The sequence below is a fragment of the Uloborus diversus genome, chromosome 10, assembly GCF_026930045.1.
Source record: "Uloborus diversus isolate 005 chromosome 10, Udiv.v.3.1, whole genome shotgun sequence".
Lineage (NCBI taxonomy): Eukaryota > Metazoa > Arthropoda > Arachnida > Araneae > Uloboridae > Uloborus > Uloborus diversus.
The window spans coordinates 82,578,423-82,595,512 of record NC_072740.1 but is presented as its reverse complement, the minus strand read 5'-3'; the positions used below and the strand labels follow the sequence as shown (position 1 = coordinate 82,595,512).

General features: G+C 30.6%; 1 protein-coding gene across 1 annotated transcript in view; it reads right to left on the bottom strand.

Moving 5' to 3' along the window:
- Window positions 1-564: 564 nt before the first annotated feature.
- LOC129231469 (leucine-rich repeat-containing G-protein coupled receptor 6-like) overlaps window positions 565-17,090 on the bottom strand; it is a 52,212-nt gene continuing 35,686 nt past the window's right edge. The window contains exons 2-3 of the mRNA XM_054865793.1: window positions 3,736-4,627; window positions 565-835 (exon numbers count right to left, since the gene is read on the bottom strand). Coding sequence (XP_054721768.1) covers window positions 678-835; window positions 3,736-4,627 — 1,050 coding nt within the window. The 3' untranslated portion in view covers window positions 565-677. The remainder of the gene's footprint in view (window positions 836-3,735; window positions 4,628-17,090) is intronic.

The window sequence follows — 17,090 nt, the reverse complement described above, 5'->3', positions numbered from 1 at the left end:
TTCTTCATGTTCTTATTCATTATTATTATTATTTAACTTTTTCTTGAAATTGGTCTCAAAAGCATAAATAGTGTATTCGTTATTTTCACCGTAGAAATTTCAAATTATTAAATTTAGTTAAAGTAATTTACAATTTACATCCAATAGTAAGCTCCAATAATGTTTATTTCTTAAGAATTTTTGAAACAGAACAGTTTTAATGCTATACAAAACAAAATGCAGTTTGGGGCCTCAGTGGCCGAGCGGTATTGCTCAGCAACGGCTTTTAAGCAGAGAGGCGCGAGTTCGATTCCCGCCTATTGCCCTGGGTGTTCCTCCTATTTTATTGTGTTGTAATAAATCTGAATTGTGCTATCTGTCTTATGTGTCTGAGCATAAGTCGGACTTCCACGTAAATGGGGCTAAGTCTCAGTCAAACGGAAGCCGTTTATATTAGCTTCAAAAGCGGATTAACGCCTTCGTTATCCATCACCTTGGGTGCTCCAAAGGGCAACAATAACAAAAGCATTTTATCAGTTGAAATGTGAATGAAAACATATAAACGAATCAACTCCAATGTGTTTCGGTAAACATATTTATTTGGCTTTTTGTTTTCAAAACAGAACTTCTATGCCGTAATTGACACGTAGAATTCAATTGTGCTGGTAATTTTTTTCAAATCGTGAGTGACAATAAAATTAATGTGACAAGCACCCTCCGAGATCTTGAATCGTAAGATCTTGCACAGATTTGTTATCCCTGTCGGAACACTCGAAATCTAAAATTGGAAGCTTATATAAGGTTGGTAGTTGCACAATCCATTCGACTTTGTCACAGGTGCAGCGGAATCTATTGCCTGCAAGAAAATATTCAGAGCATTAATGGGAAAATGTAAAACTTACAAGTTATACTTTTATTGAGACTCTAATATGATGGTTGGTAAGTGACTTTAATATTTCTAAACATTCCAACTTAGTCATTACTAATTACAAGGTTGAAAATTGTTGTCTCACGTGACGCCACGTTCAGGACATTTTAAACAAGATGTCTTTGAATGAAGATACATGAGTGCTAATATTATTTTTATTTGTAATGTTGTGGTTCGTTAGTAGAAGCATTTTTCTAGTTACAAAAATATTTTAAAAAACTTCGAATTTATTTTTTAATTGATGGTAGCAATTATGTAAAAATGGGCCGTTCCACGAAAAGGTCAACCATTTGTCTCACACGTGACGGTTCATATATTTCATTTAAAAAAAAATAATTTAAGGGGTAATGACGAATTTTTTTGTTTAAGAAATCACACATAAGTTTGCAGTTTTTTAAGCAGAAAAAAATTGTTCAATTATATTTAAAAGTATTATTGTTAATAAAATATGTGAGACGTCACGTGCGGAACAAAATGACCGTTTTACGTGGGATGGCCCTAATGTTACTATAACTTTTTTTAGAAAATCAATAAATGATGGTAACAATTATATCTAAAAAAATTACCAGATTCTGCATTTTTTTTTTTTTTTTTTTTGCATTTGCATTTGCATTTGCACTTAATTTTACTTTTATAATATAAAAATGTCCTCAAGAAGTACTAGTAGACGTGAGGAAAAGCATATTTTCAAAAAGTGGGTGTTAAAAGAATTTCTAGAATTTAAAAAAAAAAAAGAAGAAGAAGCGACAACAGATGACACAGAGAAATTTGTTTTCTTTATTATTTTTTTTTAATATGAGATACAGGGAAAAAGAATTAATATGGGAACATCTAAAAGAAGAAGAAAGAATATTTTTAGAGAATCTTCTTTATAGTAGAGTAAATATCCTCGCGCTGAGTACATCATAAAACTGTTTCATATGCTACTTCTCGTGGAAAAAGGGTTGTTGACGACATGAGGAGCAGCGTCCAAAGATAATGAGTAAGAACAATGAGCACACAGTTCAATATTCCAAAGATTTTGCTAAATTATCAAATCATGCCAGGCACAAAAGTATTCAACACTGAAAAAAAAAGGAGAGTAAAGGACAATTGAACAGAAAAAATTTCTGGGAAAAAGCAGAAACCATTCAAGGAATACCAAGTTTAAATACAATTCCGTGCAAAAGGAACATAACACGTAGTACCTACTGCCTTTCGGGAAAAACTTACACTTGAATCGAAAAACTTAACTAAATTAATTTCCAATGAAGAACTAAAACGTGTAAAATGGGTTGCCGTTAATTATGAAGGCAAGCTCTATGCAAGGGACACAACAAAAAAGATGGAAAATTGATATATTTTCTTCGAAAATCGCAAAGTGTCCCTAACAAACACATATTTAAGAAATTATAAGTTTAATATTTTCTCTTTTTCACAATAAAATACTGTAAAACATTTTTAGTAAAAAAACCCGATTTTATGTTTAAAAAACTGCATCTGCATGAATACAATAGAGTCGGAGGAATTTTTTCAACAATTGAAAAATCTAAAACTGATGTCCTAACGAGTGTACCAGACGGGATAGCGATACTTCATTAAAACATAACAATTTAACAATATATTAAGAAAAAGATTTTTTGCGCAACAAAGCACAAAGAAAAGTACTTTCAATAAGTGGACAAAAATCCCCGGGTCAGATATTGATCTCCACTCATTTTTCGACTTTTTGCTTGGACCAAAATTATCGAAATGTTGATGGATCTTGCTTCCATCTTTCGTATGCTACCTGAGCTCAGTCGGACTTCCAACCTTAGTGGTGCTCTGTAATCGGAAGCCGTACATCTCTGCCTAGTTTTCTGTCTGCCTTGTTTAGTTACCGAGTTTTGTACTTAATTTTCTACGACGAATTAAACAAAATTTTTAATTCATCGTTAAAAACATTGTAAAAAGAGGGGGCGTTTAATTTAAAGAGCAAAATATAGTTTCAGCCATAATAGCTTTTTATTTTTTTTTTCGAAATTACATGCTTCTTAATATTAGTCCAATTGTTTAACAAATTAATATTTCAGGAAAACAAAATTATTCGTCATATAAATGCTATATCCCCACTCTTGGCATCGTAAGTAAATTATGTTGTTAAATCAACTCTTTTTATAATTGATCCAGTTTTAAAGGAACCAAATTGTTTGATTATGAATTTTGTCATATTCGTGAAAACTTTTTAGGCATTTCTTCCGTTCAATTCCATTTTTGCGCTTAATGTTTTTTTTTTTTTTTTTTTTCGTGCCGATTATCGGCGATTGACATGGATAAAGGTAAGAATACTACTGAAGCAAAGAAGCTGAATGAATTTTACTTTTGTTTCAGAAAAGACTTCATTCACATTCGATTGATAATGACTGTTTTGTTATAGTTTTAAGGCAAAAAATTCTTCAAAAAAAAAAAATCAAAAAAAATTTTTGCTAAAATACGAGTCAAATGAAAAGTCATATGGTTTTTCTTTACTTACTTTATGTTTTATTTACATTGCTTTTTCATTTTATTCAAATGGTTTTTTTTTTTTTTTTTTGCACTTATTTATTCAACATTTTATCTAAAGACTGTCAAATGAAGGACGGGACTTTAGTTTGGCCACTCGAATTTAAAAAAGTAATCTTCAAGTTCCGTAAATCCAGTGAGATGTTATGGTTGGACCAAAAAAAAAAAAAAAAAACACACACACACACACACACCGACGATTTGAATTGATAAACGCCTCCAGTTTGAAGTCGATTAATAATTATGTATGTCCTCAAAATCCGTCAAAATGTCAAAATCACTTTAAATATGATACTTGTTATACTTACCAGCAACAGAAACCACACCAGTCCTCCTCTCTGCCATTCTTTTTAGGAGTCCTCGAAATGCTTTATCTTGCAGCTTTGTCAGATTGTTTTCCGTCAAATTCAAACACTTAAATACCTGATTTTCAAAAGCACCATCAGCTATGAAAATAATCTTGTTATTTGAAAGGTTAAGATTCAAGACTGGATTTTCGTGCAGTGTTGAAAAAGCCAAGTTATTGATTACCGTTAACTTGTTGAACCTTAAGTCTAACTTCTCCAATTTCGCCAAGTATTTGAACGCATTTGATCCGATATGATTGATTTTATTAAACGACAAATCAATCTGCTTGATTTTATGATTCAATACTTTTCCAAAAGCTTCATCAGGAATATTCTTTATAGAGTTATACTTGAGATTGATGTATTCCAATTTCGGAAAGGAAGATAGCTCTTTAAACGGAAATTTCTCAACGTCATTATGTATTATTTCAATCCGTTTTAACGACTCCCTCGATGAATCAAAAAACTGTGGATCAATTTTCGTAATTGTGTTTTTTCTCAAAAAGATATACTCGAACCGTATGTATCCTAAAATATTTGACTCAATACTGGAAATTCTGGAGTTTGTGAGACTGAATTTACCGTAATTTCTATGACTATGTATAGAACTTGTAGCTCGAGTTATACTGTAGATTTCAGTAATTCTGTCGCAGTGAAGTAACAGAAAACTTTGAGGTCCGTTACAAGTGCAAGGGAGTATTTCAATGGATGGTGGGCACCATGGTCTCTCCTCCACAATGTAAGCATCCCACTCAATAGTAGAATTGCTTGTGCCTAGTATTATCACATCATCCTCACTCTCAGCGATAACTAACAGTAAAGAAGTGTAAAGAATTCCATACAAAGATTTCATCTGAAAATAAAAAATATATCTTTGAGACTTGTGTCAAAAACAAAATTAATAGAAAATATAAGAGTACTTTTGTTGTCCTTTATACGACAATCCTTTTTTTTTTACTTTCACGTTATATTTGATAGTTTTTTTTTTTTTTTTAAACCACTTGTTATTACTTATTACAAAAACGAAAAAAATAATGAAGTAGAAGTAATAAGCAGTTCTATTACACTATGACTTGATTATGATGACTGTATTTTTTCCGCAGATATTATATTGTTATATGTTAATAATAAGAACAATATCAGATTTAATTAAGTTTTCAATTATTCAACAAAAGTCAAAAATTATAACTAAATAATGTGCATAAGAATAAATTACAATTATAAAATTCCTATAACACTAAATAATGATAAAAATATTGATAATATTTAAAAAAAAGAACAATGCATAATGTACATTTTCTTTCGGTTTTTAACAGAGAAATTTGGGAAGAGAAATCATGCTTAGAACCTTAATAGACTGATTCCTATAAAAAGGTTCTTTGAGAAGTTCCAATACACTTAATTGCAATAAAATAGAATACAGCCATTTTTCAGAGAGGGTTTCTTATTTTTATTTCATTTATGTTATTTAATTTATTATTATCATTATTATTTATGCCTTTTGCAATAATCTTTGAAAGAAAATACATTCCATGAATCGTGATGAATACGATATGCAATAAATTACTGTATTTGACACTGAAAATAAATGTTTAATGAAACGATTAAAAGTTTAGCGAATAATAATCACTTTTGATACGCAATATTTTCCAAATTTTAAGAAAAAAAGGAGCATCCAACAATTTTAAAATTATTTATTTCGTCAATTAACTTGATATAATCTTATATTATAATATGTTCCATGTTATACAAATTCTGTTAATTTCTTTCAAATCAAAATTCAGCACATAATTCACACTTTTACAATTGCGTAAAATAGCACTTTCACATATTTCTAGCAATTTTTTTGAGGGAATCAAACAAATAATAGGCTCTTTAAGGCAATAAGCTAAGTACGCAATAGCTGTAGCTACGTAAAACAATGAAAACATGAAGTTCACTCGATTCCACGCGAATCAAAATGATTTTATAATGATGGGGAAAAGTTAGAAGAAATATCTACAAATGGCTGCTTTAAGATAAGTGACAAAAAGTTCGTCAAGAGCTAAACAAGCTTGCTTTTAAAGGACAGACATCCAGTTATTATTGTTTAATACACACACATCAGTCACTATACCAGAGCAATTTCATATGTCGCATTTGATCGTTTAAATATTTTTCAAAAGAAAATGCAAGCTTTTCAAGTAAAATAAGAAAATTATGAATTGTTGCGAAAAAGATATCAAAGAGCACAGTGTATCAATTTCGTTAGCATGTTTCAATAACTTCAAAAAACATCATGACTTTTTAAGAAACAATTTGCAATATTTAAACAGTGCTAGTGCTTCAATATGCCATGCATAAACTTTTTTTTTAAAAATGATATTGAGTTACAACAAAAATGTTTCAGGAAAAAGTTAAAAATCTAATTATTGAAAATGAAGTTAACATAATTTTGACGTAACACAGTTTACGTGAAATTAATGATAGTAAAAGGTATTTTAAGCATGTGCAATAGCGATCGTTTTTTGATCAGGTAAAACGGATTCATTTTTTACTCGGTATCAAACAAGAAAATAAAAATAATTCTATTATAGAAAATTTAAAATAATGTAAAATATTTACTTCAGCATATAATATTTTTCATTAGAAAGAGAATCGTTTCTGTCTCGTTTTTTCATTACGACAGTCGACCTTCATAACTTCTTCAAATAAATTTGAGAGTTTAGCCATCAATGTTTAGTTAAATACAAAGATTTTATTTAGGGTAACGGCATCAGTAACAGACATGCTTAAGACATCGCTCTCAGGTTAACTCAATTTTCTGAGTCTTTTAATGTATTTAGACTTTTAAAACTATTTTCATCTCATGCATCTACATCTCATCTAACGTTTGGCTGCTTCTGGATTCTCCGAATTTGTTAATTCTAATTTTATTTGCTCAATTTCGAAAAAAGGTTCGACCTTCAGCATCAGAAATAGAAAAATATGATGATCCCCAATAACAGATAGGATGAGGAAAGGATGAGTAATGAACAAAACTCCATTTTTCTCTTCAAAATATGCAGAAGTTCTTTATTTTTAGAACTAAATTCTTATTAAATTCAAAGTAACATGAAACACCAGCTGACCTCGTAATGGCTGGTCATAATCTTCCACTCCTGCCATTTAAATACCTACTGGCTCATAAAATTCACTCTGATGGTTGCACCGTATTTATGGGCCATAGCAACATCAATTTTACCCGCCTAAAATTTTTGTTATTTAAATCCAAACTTATGACTATTTGTTACTGGACCCTTGTCTGTTATTGGTGCCGTCACCCTAATTATTTATTATTTTCCCCTCCTAATGCTGTTTTTGTAATTCGGAAACAAAAAACTCGGAAAAAAAAAGAATATGTCAAATTCTTTTTTTTTTTTTTTTTTCAATTTTAAGTGGTGTAAAACAATAAAATACTTTCAGCATATTCATTTTTTCTGACAGAAAAAAATTGAATTTCAATGGTAGAGTGGAATGTTAAATTGTTTTGAAATGTTGAAAACGTTGATATAAAATGAGAAAATCAGAAAAACATTTTATGAACATATCTGAGCGAAAAGTTCTTATAAATATTCGTCCTAAGACAATCTACTCAGAAATTGTAAAAGATGATATATAAAGATGAAACACGGAGAAGAGGGGCTCATGTGCTTTCGCCAACATTTTTTTTTTTTCTTTCTTTCTTTCTTTTTTTTTTAATTATTATATCACCCCGAATTGAATGATTTTTCAGAATACGTTATGTAAGAGAGACATACACAGACAGATCAACATATAAATGCTCCTGTCAATATGTCTGCTTTCATTTTTTTTCTCAATATACTCGTCGCCTTCTCTCTAGACTTTTCCGTTTTACTCGTAAAACTGCTTTCATTTTCTTTAACTCTTAGTATTGAACGAATTAATTTATTTATGTTTCCTTCCTTCTTAGCGATATGTTCACAGAAATTAAGCCACCTCTCATGCTTTTATTGTTTTCTTATTATGCTTTCATTGTGTCTCTATTTTTCACCGACTTCAAAAAGGAGGCGGTTATCAGTCCATACCGTATGTATGTTTTTTTTTTTTTTTTTTTTTTTTTTTTTGTCCACTCACAGCGTCTCACCTAGTGAACCGATTTTTATTTTTTTTTTTTTTTTTATGGATAGGGGATGGTTCAACTTAGGTCCCATTACTTTGTTTGACCATATTTGTCCTTTAGAAAAAAAGTTATGGGCAAAAAACAATAAATTTCATGCAATTTCCCTATTAAATGATTAAATTTAAAACCCATTGTTATGAAAGTTTGGTGCCATACGACAGTAACATTAATAGTAATTGTAATGATAATTTTGAATGAAGGCTTCTCTGAAGCAAGCATCAAGTTTCTTCAGGGGGGATATTTCGATAATAATCGGGAATCTGGCGCTGTCGTCTCATTTTTGGCGTAAATAATTTTATTTTGGTAACCTTGCTGATTTATAGAACCCTATGTGACTTATCGAAATCTTCCCTTCTTCAGTGCTATTGCTCCATAGTGGGGGTAAACCTGACCTGGAAGCGAGGTGATGCAGTGATTAGGATCTGCTTAGCCTTCACAATGCTACCGTTAGGTTTGCCTCAACTACAGTAGTATTTTTTTCGTTATCATCTATGTCAATAACAAATGAGGGGAGCTAAGTAAGAAAATACAGAATTGCATCATGAGCAACTTAAATGCTGTGAGATGTAAATTAGTTAGGAAAAACGTAATACTTAAATGGTTATAATTAAATTAACTACACATTAATTCTAAAGAGGAACAAAGATAAGTTTTTAGTGCCAATCGCTTAAAGTTTAAAGCGTGTTTATAGTTTTTTTTTTTTTTTTTTTTTTTTTTTAGTATAGAGCATTTTTATGAAAAAAATAAGGTGAAGTTTCGTGTACTATTTCTGAAATACCTACATTTACACTAAAAAGAATGAAATAAAAAAATTTTGAAAAAAAATAGAACCGACTTCAAAATTGCTCTAAAAAGTGAAAAATAATTTTATTCTTTAAACACCATCGATAATGCTTTTAAACGTAATTTTTGAAGTTGGCGGAAAAACGATAGATAAAATCATTCACAGCCATAACTCATATACAACTCATATCAACACAGCCTAACTATAAATTTAACCAGACCCAGTTTCTTCACTATCACATAAATCATGCATTGATGACAACATATTTGAATAACGATATAAATGTTTCGTTCGTAACTTTGGATGCTTTTCTGAAAAAAATATGAAAGAAGCATGGTTACACTGGATTTTACGTTTTGTTTTTGCGCCAACTTCAAAAATTATGTTTAAAAGCATTATCGATGGTGTTTAAAGAATAAAATTATTTTTCACTTTTTAGAGCAATTTTGAAGTCGGTTCTATTTTTTTTTTTTTTTTTTTTCAAAATTTTTATCCAAATTAGAATAAAAGCGAGAAACTCATCAAAACTATTTTCTTTTTTTTTCTCTCCAGAAAAAACTATACAGTATATTCTCAGCATATTTGAACATCCTTTTCGAAAATATCTCGCATCTTTGTTGTTCTGGAATGATTTTCAAAGATGGTATTCATTTATGTCAGCCTGAAAATAGTTCTTTCATGAATTTTCTACTTTGAAAATTTTTGTTTCATTTTTGGGTGATACTGCTTATTAAGTCTTGTTATTTAAAAAAATCGCAAATGCACGCTTTTGTAAAAAAAAAATCATGAAGAAATGTCATTGAATTCAAACATGTATACAGATCATGCACACATAATGATACATATACGGCTAAACATTATATCAGTATAGTTAGAGAAACCATTTCTGAGGGAAATGTAGTTTATATATATATATATATATATATATATATATATATATATATATATATATATATATATATATATATATATATATATATATATATGGATGAATGGATGTTTGTGGGTGTGTGGGTATGTGTTTATGTTCCTTATACAAATCCACAGTTTTCGTCGGATTTCTTCCAAATTTGGCACAAAGGTAAATTGTTGCTCAGGAATTCATATAGGCGGGTTTTTGGAAATTTAAAAAGACCCAAAGAGGTCTAATTTCATATTTTGAGTCATAAAATTGCTCTTTTATGCACGAACAAATTTTTTTATAGTTATGAATTTGGTCTGAATGAAAAGCCTGTAAAAAATTAACGAAATGAAGTTTCTTCAAAGTTTAACTGTAATCGTTAAATTTGTGAACCTTGGTTCAAAGCAAATGAAAATGGTTAGCAACATATAACCACCAGGAGATATTTTAAATGCAATCAACACAAAAAGTATCCTCAACCATGGCCGTTAATGTCGATTAGCGACAAGCGTACAGCATGTTTGGCAAGAAAGCCGAACGAAAAAGAAATGCTGTCTTTCAGTATAGTTCTTAAATTGCACCCTGCAAAGACATAGGGATGCATTGAAATCAACGTCGGTTCTTCTTCAATTTGCTTGTGCATATCAATAATAAGTTTCTCAAGTAATAATACCGTAACAATAAACGAAATTTTGATCTGTATTTTCTGCCTAACCAGCACAGAAAATACCAAAATGAGATAGGTATTAAAAATGTATTCACAACAGTTTTAGCATTAGAATACTAAGCTTATATTAAAACGACATCCTTGCAACGGAAATTTAATTTAATATTGTACTATCCTTAAACAAATCAATATGTATATGCTATTTATACTATTAAATGATTTACCTAATTTGGTTCACCTACGTTTCACCGAAATTGCTCCAGGTTATCAAAGATTAGGGGTAAAAAAACTGATATTGCTAATGAATTGCAAAATAATCATTTTTGTGCATAGTAGCGTAGATTGAATTTATCTTTCAAGGGGGAGGGGGATAGTTAAGGGGTTCATTACATGTACATAAACTAATATACTAGGATTGCTAATGTGTGGTGAAATAAAAGACTGTACACCTGTAGACCAAAACCACACGGAAATTTAATACGGCGGAATTAATAGTTTTGGAAGGGTAAAAGTTTAAAGTTTGAAAAAATAAAAAAAGAAATATTAATTTAAATTTAAACTTTGAAAATGCATAAAATGTCCCCTTTTTTATGTAAATAAATTTCTTAATCGTTTAAAATTTTATATTACTTTAACGCTCGAAGCAATAGTACACCTGATGGAGCATCTTCGCTGACTAGCAATAATTTTAAACCAGTTAGCGGGTATGGGGCAACTTTTGACACTGAGAGATTGCTACTGAAATGGGAATGATGAAATATTACACCACATTATAAAGTTTTTTCTTTTTAGTCTTCATCGTGAAATTAGTTAAGCAAAGCTCCATTTCCAATTACAAGACTCTCAGTTCGTTAACTTTTATTGTAAACAATCGAAAAATATTAGTGTTTGTAACTACCACTAAGTGATTCAACCGTCATTGAAAAAATGGTGTAAGTTAAAAATGGATACGTATCAGTGTTATAGAAGCAACTCTGTTCACATTGGAGGGATAAGGTGAAACAATTTGTATCTCACGTATAACCACTAATCGCAATACATCATTCTTTAAACTTCAAGAAATTAAAATCTCCAGTAAGACTTAAGTTCTGTATCAAGATCAATAATTCAGAAGAGCAGGCGATCAAGTACTTTAAATGCATGTGAAATTTACCTATTTCCCATATAGATAGCTTTATGTTGCATGCTTAAGGTCGGGTTCAATCAAAAATGTATTTCATTTTGCTGCTGGAAGGGGGACTAAGAATAGTATTTAGGAGCAAAATTTAAGTTAAATTTACAAATTAGAAAATTTTGAATAATTTAACTTTTTAGTGTTTGGATTACGTTTCTAAACGTGGAAATACATTTCCTTCGTTTTGAAGCTGCGGATATGGTGAACAGAATGTGCAACAAGCTTTTGTAAAACATAAACAAAAAAATTGTCCATTATACAGTTGTAAGTAGAAACAAGACGGATTTTTTCTTTCTTTTAATTTCATGACTTGCAAATAATTAAAAATAAATAAAAATACGCAGATAGTGACCAAAATTTGCAAGCCTATTTCTTTCTCTTATAAAGCAGTTCAATTTACGGGTTTTATATAGTTCGTTCCATAAGTTCGCGTTCACGTACTCCATTTTTCATGCTTTATTTAACTTAAAATAATAACTGTAACTATATCTATGGCAACTATTATTCAGTGGAACCATTCCAACCCCTCATGACGACTGTGCGTCTGTAAAATAAAATTTCGATATTCTCAAAGGAATACTTTAGAGCAGCAAACTTAAATAAGTGCTCTTACTACCTGCATCAGTTTGAGTTATCATGTACAACATTTACGGCAAAAGTGTCAGGTTTTAAAAATTGGAAATAAAATTTTAATCAAGACAAATTTTGAATCGCTGCAAGACACCAATATTAATGTCTAACTGTCTTTTTTACCTACGAAAATAGAAATTTGACATAAATATAAGAAAATAAAATGTAGTTGACGTACGTCTTTTTATGCAACTTACACTTATCTAATTTTACTCCATGGCATGCTACTAAATCTACACGGAAAGGGCAAACATAAGCATTTTGTGAAGTTATTTATACTAAGTGAACGTTTTCTACGGAATGTGCTTGCATACCTGAACACTTACAAAAACTTATAAAATGAGTCTACCTAACACGTGAAACCTTGAAAGTAAAAACACCGCCAGAAAGTCCGTGAAACGGAATGTTAACGGCTATTAATAACAATAACCGAATTCCTTATTTTCTGTACAGTGGACTATCTGTTTAGCTTTTGGGCTATTAGGGATGATTTTTATGTCTGAAAATATTGTAACGGTGTCATAATTTGCATATATTTGTAACTGATATAAGCCATTGAATTTTACTCACGACTCTTTCTAGGACGACATTCCATGATTTTTTTTTTCAGAATAAAATGTATGTGAAGAGTACTACAGCATGCTTTAATGTCTTGAGGTATACAAAACCTTCAAAGACAGCACAACGGTTTTCGTATTCGAAGCACCACGTAAAAGGTTGTCCCACAAGATATGCAAGACAATCATTTGTTTCTGCACTAAGACAATGGACGTACCGCACGTCTGATTCAACCGCAGACAACGTGCCAGTGGACACGACAGAACCAAAGAACATCGTTGACATAACCCCGATAACATGCCTCATGCTTTTTCATTTTTACTTGATGCTATTTTTTCTGCAAATGCTCAACTTTCTGTGCTATTTACAGCCTTTTGAAAATTTGAGCCTTGAGTGGTGTGAATGCAGGTTTTTACTGTCATTTAGATAGAATTCATCCATTTAATTATATAAAAGATATGTTGCATTGAGAAGCATCCGGGCAACGCCTGGTAGTAAGCTAGTATGTAAAGTCGAACCTCCATATATTGAACTTCCACATATCGAAATTTTCTATAGATCGAAATCCCAGCAAATTTCTATGTTCATTATATAGAAAAATTGTTTCTATGTATCGAAAAAATCTCTATATATCAAAATTTTTTTCGAGACATTCGTAGATTTTTTTTCCATGTTAGACTGTTTGTCTCATGAAAAATGAAGGTTAGAGGAGAAAATTACGTTCACACTAAAGGTTGTTGCGGAACTCATAAGAAATTTGGGGTTGAAGGGTGTGTAGTTAAGTCGTTGTTCCGTTCTGAAGTTCTTAAATTCCTTCAAGTTTATTTCAAATCTTAGCTGTAACTAGTAACACTGTAAAATCAGTTTCAAATTATCCCTTTCGTTTGTTAATTATCATTTCTAGTCTTCTTAGATTCAGTAAAAATCATTCAAGTTAAGTAGATTGATTTTTTTAATTTCTCTCGATCACATTGTTAAAACGAAAATCCCCTAATGTTGCGATCAAGTTGAATTGCCGAAGAATGTGAAGATGTATGGTTGGCGTAAAAATGTAATTTCTGTTAATTTTTTAATCATTAACTTTCATTTAATGCGATACTCGTATAAATTATGTATTGGGTTTCATACACGAAAAGTAGCTTTTATTTTAATGTTTTATTACTCTTTTATGATAAAATAAGATCGTTTCCATATAACGAAATTTCTATTTATCGAATTTTTTTCCCGCAATTTGCTACTTCGATATATGGAGGTTCGACTGTGTATATATATATATATATATATATATATATATATATATATATATATATATATATATATATATATATATATATATATTAAAAAACTTTTTTCTTCTCTCTCTCTTTTTGTTTTGGTATTTCAAAACGATACTCTTTGCTATATTTAAAACATAGTATTAGGACCTTTTAACGAGAATTCAGTTTTACTTCACTGATCTATTTTCTTTTTTTTTTCAGCCTTTCAATAGATCAAATTCGCTGTTTGAACAGCTTTCGTGCATCCCTTTATTAATGCAGCTATATCTCACAAAAGGATGTCAATTCTCACTCACGCAGAGTATAGCTTCCTTTCTGAAAGGGTTGCCGTGAGGTTAATAAAACAACTTCCGGTGAAACTCTTTTATTTGCACTGAAGAGTTTGGAACTCCTTTGTGATCCATGCATATCTTTTCGAGCATTTAGTATTTAAGGTTGATACAAAATATTCTGCAAACAAATACATTGGTGAAAAATCAACATATTATAACAAGGATGGTATCATGATTATTCAGTTCAGCTTTTGCTTCTTGATATAAAGGGAAGCGACAATGTATTGCTCTTAGTGTGGCTTTTAAATTAGCTAATGTTTAAGTATTACTTCGAGGTTTAGATATACACCCAAACCTGTTTTTATACGGTCTTTTTTTATGCGATTTTTTTTTCGTGCGGCACATTAAAATTTCAATCAAATTGGGATTTAATTGTCAAATTCTTTTTAAACGAGTACAATGTAGTATCTTCAAGTGACGACACAGGCACCCTGATGGGAAGTCACTGTGACTTCCAACAATTTCCTTAATCAGGAAATTTTGTATGTTTACTCGGAAAAAATTACTATCACTTGGTTTATTTTGATTTCGTTTAAAGATTATTTTGAAAGTTTTTTGTGTTATTTCCTATATGAGACTTTTTTTATGCGGTCCCTATTCACCGCATTAAAAAAAAATATTTTTTAACCGTGTTGCGAAAACTACTTTTTAAAGCTAATCGTAAAGTTTCAATTTTTTTTTCTTTTTTTTTTTGTGTGCGATTGTTTTTATGCGGTCCCTATCCACCGCATAAAAGCAGGTTTGGGTGTAATGAGTTGCATCAATGTGTGAATCTAGTTTTTTTTTGCCATTTCATAGGGTTTTTTTTTTTTTTGTTTGTTTGTTTTTTTTTATTGCATATATCTTTAACGAAATTCTTTGAACATTTTTTTGAAAGTATTTGCTGTTCTATGCAAGTACAGCTGTAACCGTTGAATCTCCTAATTTTATGCTGGTCCCTTTATCTCATTTAGCTTTCGCATTTTATTTCACTTAAATTAACATCCTTAATAAATTAATTATTTTACTTCACTTATTTATGTACCTTTATTTTACTAGTGTATTGACCTTTTTTCATTTGCTGATGTTAACTTGGCTGTTTCGAATTCACACAGAAAAATGAATGAACTTGAAGGACGAGTGATCAAAAATGTATGCCACCAGACATCGAAGAGATTATGGGATAATGTTTTATTGAACCTTTCGTTTATCATCATGATGTACTATGAACAAACCTAGCCTCACTCTTTATCGTTTTTTCTTCGAATAATCTGAGCAGACAGTATTTTTAACGCAGTGCCATAGCTGAGACGAGTACTAGTGAGTTGCTGGGAAAAAATAAATGTTTTTGGAAAATAGCAAACATTTGCTAATATGTACAAAGAGGTTGCAAGAAAAACTTCCTGCTTAAATGGTTGCACAGAAACAAAGCTTCTAATATTATTTCACTCTCAAGGGTTTTGTTTTGTAACTGGTGTTAGCTTGAGCATTTCTGGACCGTTGAAATTAAAACATACTAGATCAGTAGGATTTTTTTTTCTTTTCAATTTTATTCAACTTTTATTTTCAATTAATGTTTTACCACCCAATGTGTATTCTATTAATATTTATCAAATACTTTTTATTTTTTTCTGCTTCATTAAACTATTCTTATTCTGCAAACAATGATTTCCTGGGACATGGGGCTGTTGCTCAGATTATCTTTATGATATTCAGTGCATTGAGTACGCTTTCAAAAGTTTCCACGAAACGAACTTTTCCACCTTTTAGGACAAAAACATTCTCCAGAAAATGCTAAAAGGAGCCTCTTAATTCCAGTATCTCAAGATTTCTCCCTTAGATAAAAATTGCATTTCCATTTGGGAAGGGTTGATATCTTCCTATTTTCTCCTCCTTTTATGTTGTTCTGTAAATAAATGATTACTAATGGTGCATAAAGTTAGCTTCTCTTTTCCGTAAGGTACTCAAACCTATTTTCGGATAACCAAAGCAATAAAATTCTTATTCTTTTATACGACAGCGGTGAGTTCTCTTGATGAAAATGCTTACTGCATTTATGAATCTACCAACTGATTTCTGAATCTGTGTTATGATATTGCTACGTTAATTTTTTAGTTTTATTTTCAAATTAGTTAAAGGTACATACGACAGCTTTTTGTTTCTTTGGAAAGAAATAAGTTACAATGAAAATTAGTTTTGCTTTTTTTTTGGATAAATGCAGCTTTTTTTTAATATTCAATGAGACAAAAAGAATAGTAGTGTGAAAAATCTGTAATTGATTTGTTTAGCCGAAACAAATTGATTCTGAAGCGACACTCATACTAGTTTTATGTAGCAAACGAGAATTCTTTCCAGTAAAGAAATTGTCGCTAGGGCCGCTGTTAATGAAAGTGGAACCAGCGACGTAGGAGAAAAAAGAGAAAGCATACTGCGTTTTAGAATATGCCAATAAATCGTCGTTAATCGTCGTTCAAAGTTTGTAGAATATGCTAATACATCATTATTTATCGTCGTTCAAAGCCTTTAGAATATGCTAATACATTATCATTTACCGTCGTTCAAAGCCTTCAGAATATGCTAGTACATCATCATCATTTATTGTCGTTCAAAGCCTTTAGAGTAAGTCAATACATCATCATTTTTCGTTGTTCAATGCCTTTAGAATATGCCAATACATCGTCGTTTATCGTCGTTCAAAGCCTTTAGGATATTCCAATACCGTGTCATTTATCGTCATTCAAAACCTCTAGAATATCCCAATACATTGTTCTACATCATCGTTCAAAGCATTTAGAATATGCCAATACTTCGTCGTTTATCTTCGTTCAAACCCTTTAGAATATACCAATACT